Source organism: Stegostoma tigrinum, chromosome 25, assembly GCF_030684315.1.
Source record: "Stegostoma tigrinum isolate sSteTig4 chromosome 25, sSteTig4.hap1, whole genome shotgun sequence".
Taxonomy (NCBI): Eukaryota; Metazoa; Chordata; class Chondrichthyes; order Orectolobiformes; family Stegostomatidae; genus Stegostoma; species Stegostoma tigrinum.
The window spans coordinates 26,983,327-27,000,081 of NC_081378.1; the positions used below are offsets into that span (position 1 = coordinate 26,983,327).

General features: G+C 39.1%; 1 protein-coding gene across 10 annotated transcripts in view; it reads right to left on the minus strand.

Moving 5' to 3' along the window:
* The window catches only part of LOC125463260 (voltage-dependent calcium channel subunit alpha-2/delta-1), a 617,517-nt gene that overhangs the window by 243,304 nt on the left and 357,458 nt on the right, over nucleotides 1-16,755 (minus strand). For all 10 annotated transcript variants that reach the window (XM_059654605.1, XM_059654607.1, XM_048554305.2 and 7 more), the window contains one exon: nucleotides 5,545-5,676. In XM_059654605.1, coding sequence (XP_059510588.1) covers nucleotides 5,545-5,676 — 132 coding nt within the window. The remainder of the gene's footprint in view (nucleotides 1-5,544; nucleotides 5,677-16,755) is intronic.

Sequence of the window (16,755 nt, forward strand, 5' to 3'; positions counted from 1 at the left end):
GCAACACACAGTCACACGGCACTTCTCTTGCAACTGCAGAAGGTGTTACACCTGACTGTTTAGTTCCTCCCTCCTCACTATACTCTCCACACAAAAGCAGCCATTTTTTTGCTCAATCTAGTCTGCTGTATTTGCTGCGCACAATGCGGTCTCCTCTACACTGGAGAGCCTTGGCAGCATTTTGATCAGTGACCAGTGATAAGCTTCAGGAGACATACACAGGATGGTGGAATGGATGAACACATGAGAGATGAAATTTATTGCAAAGAAACGTAAGCCAAGATTTTCCATTTTCTGGCCCAAGAGTCGAGGTGACTACATTCCATTATGTAGAACCAAGAAGAAAGCTTGCTAGATTGATTGTCACTTTATCTTTTGACAACACGGTGTCAAACAGAGTTTATTTGGATTGGCCACCCGTTAAATACTCCACCCAATGTTTCTTGTCATTCGTTGTGTAGTGACCTCCAAGAAATTGAATACTGAGCATCCGCTACATCAATTCTATTGTGTAACTCCTTATTGCTTTTTTTTTCCACTCAGCTTGATTATAGCCGCAAAGAATTTCCAGACAGAATGTTACTTTTGTGCTATCTCAGTAAGTGTCTTGTTTTGTGTCCTACTGTATAATCTTCTGCTTCTGTTCTCTCTCTTTCTTTTCACTACAGTCTTTCTAAATCACGCTCCTAATTTAGTCATTTGTTCATTTTTTAAATTCGATTTTGCACTTACTCTGGACTAATAATCCAGAGACTCACCACTGTAGATGGTGGTTACTGCATTCAGTAAAATCTGGAATTGTAAATCTAATGAAGATGAGGAAATCATTGTTGATTGTTATCTGCTTCACTAATGCCCTTTAGTGAGAGAAAATTTCTCTCTTTGCTTGGCCTGACCTACATGTGACTTTAGACCCACAGCTAACGTGGTTGCCTCTTAACTGCCCTCTGAAGTAGCCTAGCAAGACCATTATCAATTGAAACAAAACCAGATGGATCACCTGGCATTGACCTAAGCACCAAAATAACGTGACAAACCCTGCCCTGTCAATCCTGCAAAGTCCCAATCACCAAAATCTGGGGGGAGGGGAGATACTGCCAAACTTGTGAGCATTGTCTCATAGCCTGGTCCAGCAACAGCCTCAAACAGTCGTTCTCACAGAATCATACCTTAAACACAATGTCACAGACAACACTCTCACTATCACTAGGTATGTTCTGTCCCAGGACAGACTGAGCAGTGGCAGTGGCACAATGGTATACAGTCAGGAGAAAGTTTTTTTTTCATTCATTCATGGGATATGTTATCAGCATTTACTACCCATCCATAATTGCCCCTAATTGTCAGCCACATTGCTGTCGGTCTGGAGTAACACATAGGCCAGACCAGGTAAGGACAGCAGTTTCCTTCTCTATAGGATATATGTGAACCAGATTGGGTTTTTCCTGACAGTCTACAATGGTTTCATGAGCACTATTAGACTCCTAATTCCTGATATTTATTGAGTTCAAGTTTCACTGTATGCCATGGCAGATTCAAAATTAAATGCCAAGAACAGGGCCTCTAGAACAATAGTATTGCTAGACTATCACAGGTCTAGTGAAAACACCACTGGGCCTGGCAATGATAACACTAGGCCATAGCCTTCCCATACTCCTAGTCGTCCTCTGACGCTCAGTTTTAATGGACATTAGCAGGATGCAGTGACCACACATTGCCAATTTTTAAGGCATGTGAACCCTGTCTATTCCCAGAAGCAAATACAGCTTTTTAAAAATGTTTTACCTTTGCTTTCACTTTAGCTGTTGCTAAATAAAAATGTATGTTTTCAACCATTGAAGGCTTTCCCGTATGTGAGTATCTACACTGAACAATGAGAAAATGTTAATGTATGTTGGGCATTATCAAAAGAGTTATTAGTCCCTTAGACAGGTTTTGAAAAGGGGTTGACCCTAAGGACAGGAAGCCTGTGCAGCCTCCTTCTTAAATAGCAATGCATTTATATTTATGCAACTTGTATTTGGACTGAAGCGACTACCATACCATCCATGTGCCCTGAGAAGTGTTGTATTTTAATTTCCAGTGCACAACTTGCCTGGTGAAGGCCAATCCTGGCTGACAGCCCTTGACTGAGTGCTCGGTTAGGCTTTAGAAATGGTGCCATTATAGGAACCCCAGGCAGACCCAGCAGTGGTACCTTCTTCCGACTTAGTTGCGAGGCAAGATAGAACATGCCGTAAAGGCTCGGTGCAGAGGTCATGAGGAAAATTGTAGAGAAAACATGTTGGGGAAGGGAATCCTTCCACGTAGCTTGTCAAAACTGACATCTAGCTGTTTCCTCATAAAATTCAGCCTATTGTTCATGTTTTCTTTTGTGTAATAATTTATTTTGTTCTCTTGTAAAAGATGCATGGGCAGAATTTTGTTAACACGTTCACTGTCTGACTTCCACTGTAAGCGTAAAAGGTAAATAAAATTTACAGTCTATTGAGCCAGGTTTCACTCTGGGATCTGGATTGTTTAGTGTTACCATTATAGCAGCACTGAGAATTTAGAATCTGGAATTTACAAATTGTGGCAGGGACAAATGAAATCATGGGTTTCAGAACGGAATTAGATAATTTCATGAGCAGAAAGGGTATCCCAGGACTACAAGGATAAAAAAGGGAATAGCATCGGCTTAGTAGCCCTTAAATACAGCCAGGATAGGCACATGTGGCTGAATGGCCTCTTTCTGTGATGGAACCATTCTAGGAGCTAACTCACATTACATTCTGGCATATAAACCGAAAGAGCTGCGGATGCTACATATCAGGAACCATCGGGGGACGTACCCTCTGTCTTTAACCTCTGGAATGCCGGTGGCTCAGTGGTTAGCACTGCAGCCTCACAGCGCCAGGGACCCGGGTTCGATTCCCGCCTCGGGTGACTGTCTGTGTGGAGTTTGCACATTCTCCCCGTGTCTGTGTGGGTTTCCTCCGGGTGCTCCGGTTTCCTCCCACAGTCCAAAGATGTGCCGGTTAAGTGGATTGGCCATGATAAATTGCCTGTAGTGTTCAGGGGTGTGTGGGTTATAGGGAGATGGGGCTGGGTGGGATGCTTCAAGGTGCGGTGTGGACTTGTTGGGCCGAAGGGCCTGTTTCCACACTGTCGGAAATCTAATCTAATCCGGAATGGCCTCCTCACACCTCTCCACCTCTCAACTCCATTTTCCTCTGTTAAGACATTCTTTAAATTGCACCTCTTCAACCAAGCTTTTAGTCATCTGACCCAAGGCTTTCTGTAGGACTCAGCATCATACCTTGTTTTATAATGCTGCTGTGAAGCTCTTTGGAATGTTTAATGATAGTAACTGTGCTGTGTAAGTATTAATTTAAAATCCGAATTGTATTTTTATCTCTTTGCCGCACACCAACTCTTTCCACCCATTCCACCTCCAACAGCCTTTCCCTTGCGCACTGATTCTTTATCAAGGTGAGGGCTGCTAGAGAATGTACCTGCCTCGACTTTTTCAAGCAGTCACTTTCCACGTTTGTAACACAGTGAATATTTGTTTGTCATGTAACAATGGGTTTGAGGTGCTACAAGGGAGATATCTGTGGCTGAGTACATATCATTGCTGGATATTTCCAACAGAAATCATTGCAAAATTTCGACAAGCAGAGATCTGGCTAATTCCCTTTTGCTAAATAGAAACACTGAAGCCAACTGTAGCAGTTTTACATCCATCCCTCCTAATAGCTGTTTACTCAGCAAACATGGAATCAAACTCTGAATGCCTGAGATCTACAATGAGTCATTTGGACTTCGATTTAAACCCAGTCAGGATAATGTGATGCACAGACAAAATGCCAAAATAGGACTTTGTGCACCAAATTGTCAAAGTACTGGATGTTGCAACCTGTAGTTCTGTGGCTAGATTTTAAGTTTACTTTTATTTATTAATAAACAGACTTTATAACATTGAGACATGGGTGGAAATTATTAATTCTGCAATCAGATGTTTCCCATTATGGAAGTAACTATGTACTAGTCAAAGAATAAAAATAAGTCACGAATGGCATATTTTTAATAGGAAACTCGTACTTTTTTGCACCTTTTAAGCATAATTCTTACACATCGCTAGTGCCTCAGTCAGAAGGTGATAGATTCAAGCCTCACAAAGGGCATAAAAATGCTGATTTGCATTTCAAAGCAATGCTGAGAGAAGTTCACATTCTTAAAGATGTCATCCTACAGAAGGAATGTTAAACCTGAAATATGTCAATCCATTCAAGAAAGTCAATCCTTGACCTTCAACCAACGCAAGCAAAAGCAAATAACTGCTCATTGAGTGAATTGGTGCGTGTGGGAACTTGTGAACTAATTTGATCATGACAAAATAACAGGAACTTGACAACTGACCGTGAGCTGCTTTGGGTTGTCTTGAAGATCAATGAAATATTCCCTGCTCCTTCCACCAATTAAGAAAGTGCAATGCAGCCTGTCTGAAAGGTCACCTGGCTCACCAGACTAATTAAAATCAATTCCAGGAGAAGCTAACAGGCCAAGTGTCAAAGAATTTAAGTCAACCACCAATTACCAACATAGTTCTTGATTTTAGGCCATTGAATTAAGTGTTGAAATTAAGAAGATGACAAGTAAATTCTTGCTTCCATAAATATAAAATAAACTGTCCATTATATTCATACATTGCAAAGACATCACCGGTGAGTGCCTCAGTATCATCACTAGTAGGGGGCTGTAGAATAACAAGTTAGTGGACGGCCTCCTCATCATCCTTATTCATTGTCAACCCGGTGGGGAAAATGACACCTCATCACTTAGGCTACAGTCAAGATGTAGTTCAGAGAGACATGAAAGAACCCTGATTAGGATTTATGCCTGAGATTTCCAATTAAATCCACTGAGTAGCCCTTCTACCTCCAAATGAGCTGTGCATTGAAGAGCAACAGAAGTGCAGTGGAAAGGAAATTACTCAATTTCAAGTGTTCTCCCATTTTGGACTTGCTGAGCAGGAACAATTAAATCCATCTCCATGGTCTTTGTTCTCAATATGAAACACCTTTGGAGACTGAATTATGATTTATAGACTGAGAGGGAGAGGTTCAACGAAATAAATATAAAAATGTACCAAGACAGATTAAACTGCATAATAAGATAGCAATATGAAAAACACCATTTTTCTGCTGAATTTTCTCCAGCACCAGTACATTGTTAACAGGGAAACAGCTGTACAATTGTAAATAAAGGGGACCGATTTCATTAAAAGAGTAGAAAATTGAAACAATCCTATGGTGTTTCCTCCAAAGATTAATTTGCAGCAAATTGTTTTTAACAACATAGGTGTGAAGGAGTACAATAAAGTCCAAGATTCATAGCAAACATATCTTTTGACATGAATCCACCCACTTTTTACAGGGATTGAAATGTACAACGGCATTCAATGAAGGTAATCATTAGATAGACTATTACACATTAATTGCAACTCCCTCCCAGTCACAATGTACTATCCACGTGTTCACATTGTAAAGTTTGTTTTACCTGGATAATATCTAGCCAGGCCAGTTGCACTTCCAAACACCTGCCACATTAATGTTGGGTCTTTATCTTTGTTTTTCTTGAAAATATGATCCAGCGCTGAAGTCCAGTTCAGCTCATTTAGAACAATTGTTGCTGCCAATAAAGAAACACTTGGTTAATTATTAGCAAGTTATTTCAATGCCCAAATAAAAGGCAAAATGGTTACTTGCTCTGTTTCATTACTTCTGGGCTGTAATACAGACAATTGGTCATTAATTAACTATGTATCACACAACAGGAATCCATGAAGCTTAGATACAGTATTTCCCTAAAATGTGCAGCTATTCATAAAATAAATCAGGCACAAAATTTATTTCCGGTCACAAAAATTGAGAAAGATTAATAAAATGGCCAATCAGTTAAGGTAATTACTTTAATGCATCATATCTTCATTGCTCAAGATCAATTTGATCTTGTTTGGTGTTACTGGTGACAGCTTCTGACACTTTGTTCTCATTATTAGAATCATTACACAAGACACAGGATTAAGGATAGGATTCTTGGCAGTGTGGAGGAACAGAGGGATCTTGGTGTGCAGATACATAGATCCCTTAAAATGGCCACCCAAGTGGACAGGGTTGTTAAGAAAGCATATGGTGTTTTGGCTTTCATTAACAGGGGGATTGAGTTTAAGAGTCGTGAGATCTTGTTGCAGCTCTATAAAACTTTGGTTAAACCGCACTTGGAATACTGCGTCCAGTTCTGGTCGCCCTATTATAGGAAAGATGTGGATGCTTTGGAGAGGGTTCAGAGGAGGTTTACCAGGATGCTGCTTGGACTGGAGGGCTTATCTTATGAAGAGAGGTTGACTGAGCTCAGACTCTTTTCATTGGAGAAAAGGAGGAGGAGAGGGGACCTAATTGAGGTATACAAGATAATGAGAGGCATAGATAGAGTTGATAGCCAGAGACTATTTCCCAGGGCAGAAAAGGCTAACGCGAGGGGTCATAGTTTTAAGCTGGTTGGAGGAAAGTATAGAGGGGATATCAGAGGCAGGCTCTTTACACAGAGAGTTGTGAGAGCATGGAATGCGTTGCCAGCAGCAGTTGTGGAAGCAAGGTCACTGGGGACATTTAAGAGACTGCTGGACATGCATATGGCCACAGAAATTTGAGGGTGCCTACATGAGGATCAATGGTTGGCACAACATCGTGGGCTGAAGGGCCTGTTCTGTGCTGTGCTGTTCTATGTTCTATGTTCTAATAGTTCTCTATTTTATACTCGCACTAGTGTTTTTGTTTAAACTTACGTGCAGAACTGGAAAAGACTACGTTTGGGGGAGGCACATCAGAGCAAGGGTTGAACTCTCATCATGCTGCCCTCTATCCCACCAAAGTCTAGCCAAAGCTGGATATTCACTATCCCCAATAGAAATTTGCTGATTTTGCCCCCGTGCTGCTTTGGTGGGAGTTTCATCTTAGAAACACCTTAACCACTTAATATAACAATATTGAAAATGAAACAAAATATGAAGCAAGATAAAGCCATATGGCTTTTGAGATTTCTCAATTTCTTAATAGCTGAGTTTTAGAAAGAATTAACTATGAAACTCTCATTTTGTCATTCTCATTGTTGGCATAGATAAACGGCTTGAGCAAATACTTGCCTGCCAATCACCCTGATTCTCTATTGAAACTGCTGACAGTGCCGAGAACAAAAACCTCTTATATCTCCATCAGTAAAAGCGGTTACTTTTTCTGAAGTAGTGGAGCTGTTACTACAGCGTTAACTCTCATCCTCTTTGGCACTGTACCTGTCTCTAACACATTGGTAGTCAAACTTTTCTGGCTATAGCACCTATTTCAAATTGACAGAATCCAGTCTAAGCTTTAAGACATGAATATACCATTTACCTCCACCCAACCCTGCTATTTAGTAGGATCATGGTTGATCAATGAACTAACTCCTATACCTATCATTGGCTCAAAGCTCTTAACACCTTTGGATAACCAAAATCTACCAATCTCCATTTTAAATTGAAATTTGATCTAGTATCAATTGCCATTTGAAGATGAGAGTCCAAATTTTTACCACATTGTGTGCGCAAGTCTCTAATTTTTAAAAGTCTGTGTGCCAGTCCTAAGGATTCTTCAACAAATAAAATTTATAGTACTAAACAACACTCATGATATGAAAATATTACATACAAAGAAAGCTTTATTATTTCTTTTGGGAAACTAGGTATGGACTCTCAGTTATCACTGAAATTGGTGCACTTACTTTTTATTGCACAGGACTTGGTCATTGAATGTTTAAAAACATTTTCTCTCTTGTATAAAGTAATTGTTGGTCCATCCAACAATCATTGTGCAGCTCTCTCCGCAGTCCACTCTTCAACGAGACAGCCAGCCCACTCTCTGCTCATATGAATGCTGCATCCTGATCCCACTTCATATTTGGCACCTATCCTACATTCCACTAAAGGTAAATTATTTTGGTGACCCTTTCTAAATGCTACAGATCTGCAGGCGTTCATAGATCCCAAGCTGAAAACCGTTGCTTTAACATCAACATGGGTGAAAGTAAAACAGAAAATACTCAATAAGCTTTACACCATCCAGACAGAAAGAACCTGGGTTGATATCTCAGGTCTGTGACCTTTCACCAGAGCATTCTGACACAGATAAATATATTTCCAGTACCTTCTCTTTTTGTTTATGCAGAGAGCTACATTACATGAAATTATAGCGCAGGTTGAAGTTCATTGTTAAACTTGGCTTTATTACATTCATATTCACACCTCCCATTGTTGTAATTGTTGTATCTTTCAATCTATGATGTGATCCTTGTAAGTTTACTTTCCCTAAAAATTGAGCTGATCTTCTTGCTGACCTGAGCTTCACTGTTTACTGATCATGTGAATGGGAATGCAACCTACCATAAGATCTGTGCCAGTTTGCCTCTTAGGCCAGCTCCAAGACATTCAAGAGTGCGATATAAGGTCATCTTCTTTCTGCAGTTTATTTTATCCCACTGGAAGCATTTGGGTGCTAATCGCTTTAAGGCAAGACGTTTATGAACTCATTGCACAAGCAGCTTAATATTCCATTGTACTGTACATTTGAATAAAATCAATTGGAGGCAAATTTTATGATGTTTTACAGGAAGATAACTTGACTAAAGTTTGACGAGTCTAGAGAAGTAGTTGTGGGAAGTCAATAACTGTTTAAAAACCGGGGTGATCTACTTGAAACAGGGATGATGTGATTTTTTTTTCTCTCAGAGGGTTGTTATTTTTTGGGACTCTTTTCAGTGAAGGCAATGGGAGCAATCTCCCTGTATATTTTTAAGGCTGAGTTAGATAGAATCTTGTTAAGTAAGAGATTGCAAGGCATTGGGAGTAGGCAGAAATGTGGATTTGAGAGTACGACTCGATTGACCATAATGTATTGAATAGTGGAGCAGGTTCAAGGGGCTGAATGGCCTACTCCCACTCTTAATCCATATGTTCATATCCAATTATTATCGCCAGACAAGAAGCAAAGTAGGCAGGTTTCATAGATTAGAAATGAACAAAACTTCAAGCGAGTGGATGGAAAGAACAGGTAAATCTGAAAATAACATTACACAATCACAAGTATGGATTTTTAAAAAGATTGAAGATTACAGAAAGAAAGATTTTAGAAAGAATTGAAGATTTTTTTTTAAAATCAAGCGATTCAGAAAGCAAAACAGTGCCCTTTATCGCTCAGTGACACATTACCTATTAATAGTAAAATGAGACATAAATATATACTTCAAGACTTGTATTAGTTGAGACCCTTTTACTTGGGTTTGAGTTTGAGATTGTGACAAGCATCTGGGTTCAAATAATTCAGTCCTGAAGCTACTAAATCACCAGTTTTTCTTCTTTTATTTAGTAGAATAAAAACTCCTCGTGGAAGAGGAAAAATTTAAAGCTGCTTAGACAAAAGTAATATTTCAAGCCTTGCTGGTTAAGTTGTGTATGAACAAATTAATGTCAAGCAGACATTCATCACTAAAATTGTACATTACTTCCAAGCAAGGCTTGCTGTTCATTGAAGGACTCCAGCTCTTGCTTGACATAAATCAATGTATTAATGTCAGCATAACACCACTAAAGAAAATGAAATACTTCATCACACAATAGGAACATCACCATCCCCAGTGATTTCTTCCAGATATGCATCTCCATTCTTTTATCACCAGCAAATGACAGAAAATTGTAAAGCCTTCTCAAGAACAATTTCAATTTTTATAAGAAGAATTGAAATCAATACAGTGCTCTGACATTACTTCCTCCAAATAGTGGAGATGAATATATAAATATTGTTGATGATTTATTCTGGGTGTCATTCTGGCAGTGCGTCAGCAATGTTTAATGCTTCATGTAAACTGGATCAGTCAATCCTATTTAATTTCTCCTGAGAAACAGAATTGCAACATCTCCAAATGTGTGCTTCCTAGCAAAAATTCTACATTAAGTTTTCACCAACATGTCTCAAGAAATATTCATTGAGACAAGTTCATCAACATCAACTAAAATCAACCCATTACATGCCAACACATGAGAATCTCTATTATAATCACTTTGGAACATAAGTTATGGTTGTGGTGATAACAGTAATTAGACATTACTTGACAGATTAATCAGACAAATAGTTAGGTACACTTTTAGATCTGTGTCAAATTTATAGAAGCAGTCTGTTGTAAATAATTCTGAAATCTGGAAGTGATTAAAGTAGCACATCAACTGAGACAACTCAACTTACAAACATATTGTACATCAGAACCATGGAGATATCTACTACTTATACCTTGCCAGTTCAACAGCGTATGTTTTGGTATCCTTGATCTAAATTACTACATGTAACCAGTTCCTTTCAGATGAAGAAGAAAGTTTTGGAGCCCAGACAGTAGCATTGGCCATATCAGTGACTTTATTCATGACCATCCTTGTCAAGGAAACAGGGAATAGTCCAGAGAGACATCCAAATTTGCTAGGAAAAATTAATGGAAGACTGTGAAGCAATTAAATATTTTAACAATACTGTAAAATTCTTCAATGTACAAATAATTAAGCCATTGGAATAGTGCCTGCTACATCAGTTTCAAACTTTGCAACTATCACTGTTAAAAATGTAAACAACAGAATTAATACAACAAGTTGCAAATTGTACTGGAAACTCTGAATATATCCAAAATGAAAACTCTTGCCTACTCAGCGGTTAGTACTGCTTCATGCCTTCAGGGACCTGGGTTTGATTCCAGCCTCAGGCAACTGTGTGGAGTTTGCACATTGTCCTCATTTCTGCGTGGGTTTGTTCTGGTTTCCTCCTACGGTCCAAAGATGTGCAGGTTTGGCAGATTGCATGTGATAAAATCGTCTGTAGTGTCCAGTAATGTGCAGGTGAGGTGGATTGTTCATCAAAAATGCAGGGTTATAGAATGGGAGGTTGGCACAAGTTGGGATGTTCTTTGGAGGGTTGGTATGGCTTGTTCCCACACTATAGGGATTCTATTATTTAAATAATTTCATAAATGATAATATTTCATTAAATCCCTACAGTGTGTAAACAGGCCCTCTGGTCCAACAAATCCACACTGAACCTCAGAGCAGCCCACTGAGAACCATCCCCCTATAACTCACCTAAGCCGCGTATCCCTGAACACTATGGGCAATTTAGCATAGCCAATCCACCTAAGCTGCACATCTTTGATCTGTGGGAGGAAACTGGAGCACCTGGAGGAAATGCATGCAGACATGGAGAGAATGTCCAAACTCTGCACAGACAGTTGCCTGAGGGTGAGAATTGAACCTAGATCCCTGGGGCTGTGAGGCAGCAGTGTTAACCACTGAGCCACCGTGCACCCCCAATAACGGTGAATTTCAATAGCTGATATGGACATCTCAATCTGGTCCTGACCTAACGAGTATCAACAAATGTTGATAAATCTGATAAAATACAGTTAAAAAATATCATGCAAACTTGAACACAAGTGGATGAATTACAAACAAATTAAATCTTTCAAGAGTACACCAGGAGCTAAAAGTGAATAGGCATGATGAATCAATGATAACAAATTGTGGAAATAGCAACAGAATTTACAAGGACTAAAGGTACTGGCACGGTCACCTGTCCTTTTCCTACATTTAATTTATATTATTAGTTGGGGTGACTTTGAACAGATTGAAATGCATTAGCCATTACACACTCTTACTGTAAACCATACGTCCATCACTTACAACACTAATTGTGGCTCTTTGACAGGCCAAGATTGCAGCTTCATTAACCTCAATGTGAAATCATAACCACAGGATCCAAGCTCTGATTACTGAACAGTGGAACACTAAATACAAGTTGTCATTAATAATACTGTAGGTGCACAGTTTCTGTCACATAGAGAGTGTGCTGTGATGGTAGCTTAGCCTCCGAAAAGACTCACCCACAGAAGTGCTTAAATCTATTTAATTTTTTAATACCGATTTGAGAAAAATGAACAGAGTACAAATAGCCAATAATGCAATTTGCAATCAAAGATAGATAATGAGAGGATGGCACTTGCAGTGTCTGCTTGGCAGGCAGCCATCTGTTAATGGTATTAAAAAGATAAGAAATAAGTGCAGGAAAAGGCCATTCAGCCCCTCAAGCCTGCCTCACCATTCAGTAAGACCATGTCTACACTGACTGTGGCCTTAACTCCATAACCCTTGATTCCCTCAATTAAAATCTGTCTAATTCAACCTTGAATATTTTCAAAGGTATGCCTCAACTGTTCCTTGGAGAAGGGACTTCCAAACACCAACAACCGTCTGAGAGAAGAAATATCTCCTTGTCCCTGTTTTAAATAGGAGGCTTCTTACTTTTAAAATGTGCCTCCTAGTTCTAGATTCTGTAATGACAGAAAACATCCTCTCAACATCTATCACAACAAGTCCCTTCAGGAACCTAGATGTTGCAACTGGATCTAATTTTTCAAACACAAATGAGTAAAGGCCCAATTTGCACAATCTTTCCTCATAAGCCAACTCCTTTATCCGAGGTAATAAAATGTGAGGCTGGATGAACACAGCAGGCCAAGCAGCATCTCAGGAGCACAGAAGCTGACGTTTCGGGCCTAGACCCAAAGTTACCCTCCTTTGTCCGAGGGATCAGCTTAGTGAACGTGCTCTGAATGGCTTCTATTGCAAGAGTGTGCCTCCTTAAATCATGTAACAAGAAAAGTATGCATAGACGTGGTCTCATCAATGTCATATACAGTCATAACAGGACTTCTCTACCTTTGTACTACAAACTTTTGTAGCAAAAACCAACTTTCTATTTGCCTTCTTATTACTTGTTGTCTCGGTGTGCTGACTTTGTAAATCATGTATAAGAATACCCAGATGTGTTGTTACTGCAGGATCTTGTAGTCTCTTCCTCCATTTAAATGATATTCAACGTTTGTATTTTTCCTATTAATTCGGATAATTTCCAACATTATACTCTGTCTGCAAAATGTTTTCCTATTCATCCATCATATCCATATCCTTTTGCAGATTCTTGGTATCCTCCTGACAACTTGCTCTCCTAGAAACTTTCATATTATCACCAAACTTGACAGCAATACATTCAGTCAATAATATGGGATTTGAATAGATGAGGGCCCAGCATTAATCCCTGTGGTACCCCACTTGTTAGTTTGTGATCCTGAAAAAGACACATTAAACTGACTCCCCATCTCCTGTTACTTAGCTGGTCCATATCCAAGCTAGTATATGATCTCCACCACCATAAGGTCTCATCTTGTGTAATAACCATTAATGTGGCAGTATATGAAATGGATTCTGGAAATCAAAATACACTACATCTGCCGGTAGCCCTTCATCCTCCAGTTTTTTTTTCCATCCTCAAAATACAACAATAAATTTCTCAAACATGGTATTTCTTTCACAGAACCAGTTAACGTTTCTTGATAATACTATGAAATGTTTTAACTGTTCTGCTTGTGTCTCTTAATTATAGTTAGCCCTCATTTGAAAAGACATGTTACATCTGTAGTTTTCTAATCCACTGGAGGTCTTTCAAATCTGGAGAAGCCATTGGATCCAGAGGACTTGTCAGCCTTAGTCCATTAGTTTCCCATTACTTTTTCCTCTTGTCAGAGTGATTGTCTCAAGTTCTTCCCTCCCTTTCGCATTTTAAATTTCTATTATACTTAAAATCATTTTGTGTCTACTGCAACAAAGACAAATACAAAATGCTTATTCAAAACATCTACCATATTCTCACGTCCTGCTATTAATCCCCTAGTCTTATCCTCGAAGGGACAACAGTTAATTATTTGCTCTTTTCTTTATTACATATTTGTAAAGTTTTTACTATCTATTTTTATATTTGTTGCTTGTTTTCTCTGATACCCTATTTCTCACATGTTATGAATGTTTTAATAATCCTGTATTGATTTCTAAAACTTTCCCAATCTTCTGGCCAATCATTAATTTTCACAGTATTGTATGCCTTCTCTTTCTAGTTTCCTCAGTCAGCCTTGGATGGCACATCCTTCTGATACAGTCTTTCTTCTTTAATGGAATATATCTTTGTTGAGAATTATGAAGTGCATCCTTGAATACCTGATCCTGCTACCTAAAGTTGATTCAGTTCACGTTGGTCAACTTTGTATTTATAATTGTAATCATCTTTAACTTTCAGACATTAGTTATGGACCCATGTGTCTGACCCTCAAACTGAATGTTAAATTCCAGCACTTCAACTGAGACGACTGTTTAATTAATTGTGTTTCATTACACATTAACAGGTTGAAATAAGTCTGTTCCCTAGAATATTTCAGAAATATTTTTGAGGAAATTGTCCCAATACGCTTTATGAATTCATCTTCCAGGCTATCTTTATTAATTTGACTTATCCAATTCATATGACGATTGAAGTCACCATGATTATTACAATAAGCCTCCACTATTTCTTAAAGTAAACACAGCTGTACAATGTATATAAAATAGGAGGGGGCATAAAAGCTACTAGCAGTAACTTATTTTCTTTTGCTGTTTCTTATTGCTACCCAGATTCTATATCTGGAACTTCTGAATCAAGTTCCTTTCTCACTAGTGTATTGATCTCATCCTTTATTACCAAAGCTAACCTGTCTCCTTCCACTTTTGTTCTGTCCTTCCAAATGTCAAATGCCTTGAGAATTTGGGTCCATGACTCTGTAATGACTATAATTCTCATAATTTCTGTTTGTACTATCAATTCACTTGTTATGAATTCTTTAAACATTCTAACAGAATCTTTAAATATGCATTTTTAACGTTTTTGTGTACTCTGGCCATAATTGTTGGTGGGTTCTTATGTTTATCTTCTCTGTCCCATTATACCACACTATGACAATGTGTACTTTGCACTATACTACAACATCATTCATCGATGCATTCGGCCATATCTGATTTGATCCATTTGTTGTGAAATTGCTTGGCTCTGTTTGTAACATGCTGCTCTGTCAGTCTGCATGTAGTTGTGACTTGAAGTTATACCAGGTTTGCAGTTTCTTTTTGTAAATCCTTTTCCTTGATGGTCTTCCTGGTATGGTCTTCCATTTTCCTCACTGAACTAGGATTGGCCTCTGGCTTCTTAGTAATGGTCATAGTGAGGGACATATGAGGTATGGGGCTACAGATTATGGCTGAATGTATCTCTACTGCTCTTGGTGCCCAGAGTTATCTCATGGATTCCCAGTGTCAAACAGCTCAATCTGTTTTGAATCTACTGTAGACACTAGTGCTGCACGATATACTGGAGGATGTTATATTTGGGAAGATATGGTTTAGACTCCAAAAGGAATCTACAAACTGGAATCTACAGCAGAGCGGTTTGTGAGAAGAAATTCAATGGGGTTTTCCCTCATGTTGGTTCTCTAGCCTGCTACAGACCTAGTCTAGCAGTTAGGTTGTTCTGGACTTGACCAGCTTACTCAATAGAGATGCTATCAAACTGGATATGTTCATTAAAATATAGATGGAGGTGACGGACCAGTGGCAATCTTGCGAGACTATTAATCCAGAGACCCAGGTTAAGTTCGGCAGGGGGTGTTAACTTTGCATCCCAATATGACTGATGGTGGAATTCAAATTCAATAAGAATCTGTAATAAAGTCAACCGATGACCAAAAAAAAATGTCATTGTTGGAAAACCCATCTGGGGTTCACTAATGTCCTTTAGGAAAGGAAACTGTCAACTTTACTCTACCTGACCTACAGGTGACTCCAGACCGACAGCAATGTGATTGATTCTAAACCAGGTAATTAGGGATGGGCAATAAATGGCCAATTCCTTAAAGAATTTTAAAAAGTCCCCCAGAATATATTATGAATTTGTTTACTGTACTGTTGGAGAGGCTATCTTTTAGGTGAGACATTGGAAACTGAAGCTTGGTCTTCCCTTACAGATCCTACACTGACTATTTCTTCAAAGAAGAACATGAGAGTCATTCCTCATGTCCTGGTCATTATTTATCCTTTTCATCGACACCATGTAGACAGATCAAAAAGAGAAACTGCTGGAGAAACTCAGTAGGTCTTGCAGCATGTGTGGGGAGAAAGCAGAGTTAATATTTCAAGTCCAGTGACCCTTCTTCAGAACTTGAAATGTTAACTCTGCTTTTTCTCCACATGTGCTGCCAGACCAGCTAGGTTTCTCCAGTGATTTCTGCTTTTGTTTCAGATTTCCAGCATCTGCAATTCTTTGTGTTATTTTTGTGGAGCAGGTCACCGGATAATTATCACAAAGCAATAGTCAGTGGAACTTTACGGCTTTAATTTCTGCATTGTTTTAAGAGATGCCAGCAGCTGGCACATGATTGTGATGGACCTTCTTTTTGGGGGGGGGGGGTATATTATCTGCAACTAGCCATTCCTGCAATACAAGCCCAAAGCACCTGCTAGTATTATGTGAAGGATTAACAACTGTAGGTCTTCAGCAGAAGAGAAACATAACATCATCAGTGCTGCTTCTGATGAAGCGTTGGTGTGTTTTCCCACCTGGTTTTTAAACTCTGGAGTCCGTTGAGCTGGATTGCCTCACTTTCGGTTTTCCTTCGTAGTGGAGTGTACATGGGTTTGAGTTCGATGTGTTTATTGTTGGCTTTCTTTGTGGAGTTCCAGGCTTCTAGGAATTCCTGTGCCTGTCTCTGCTTAGCTTCTCCCAGGATTTTGGT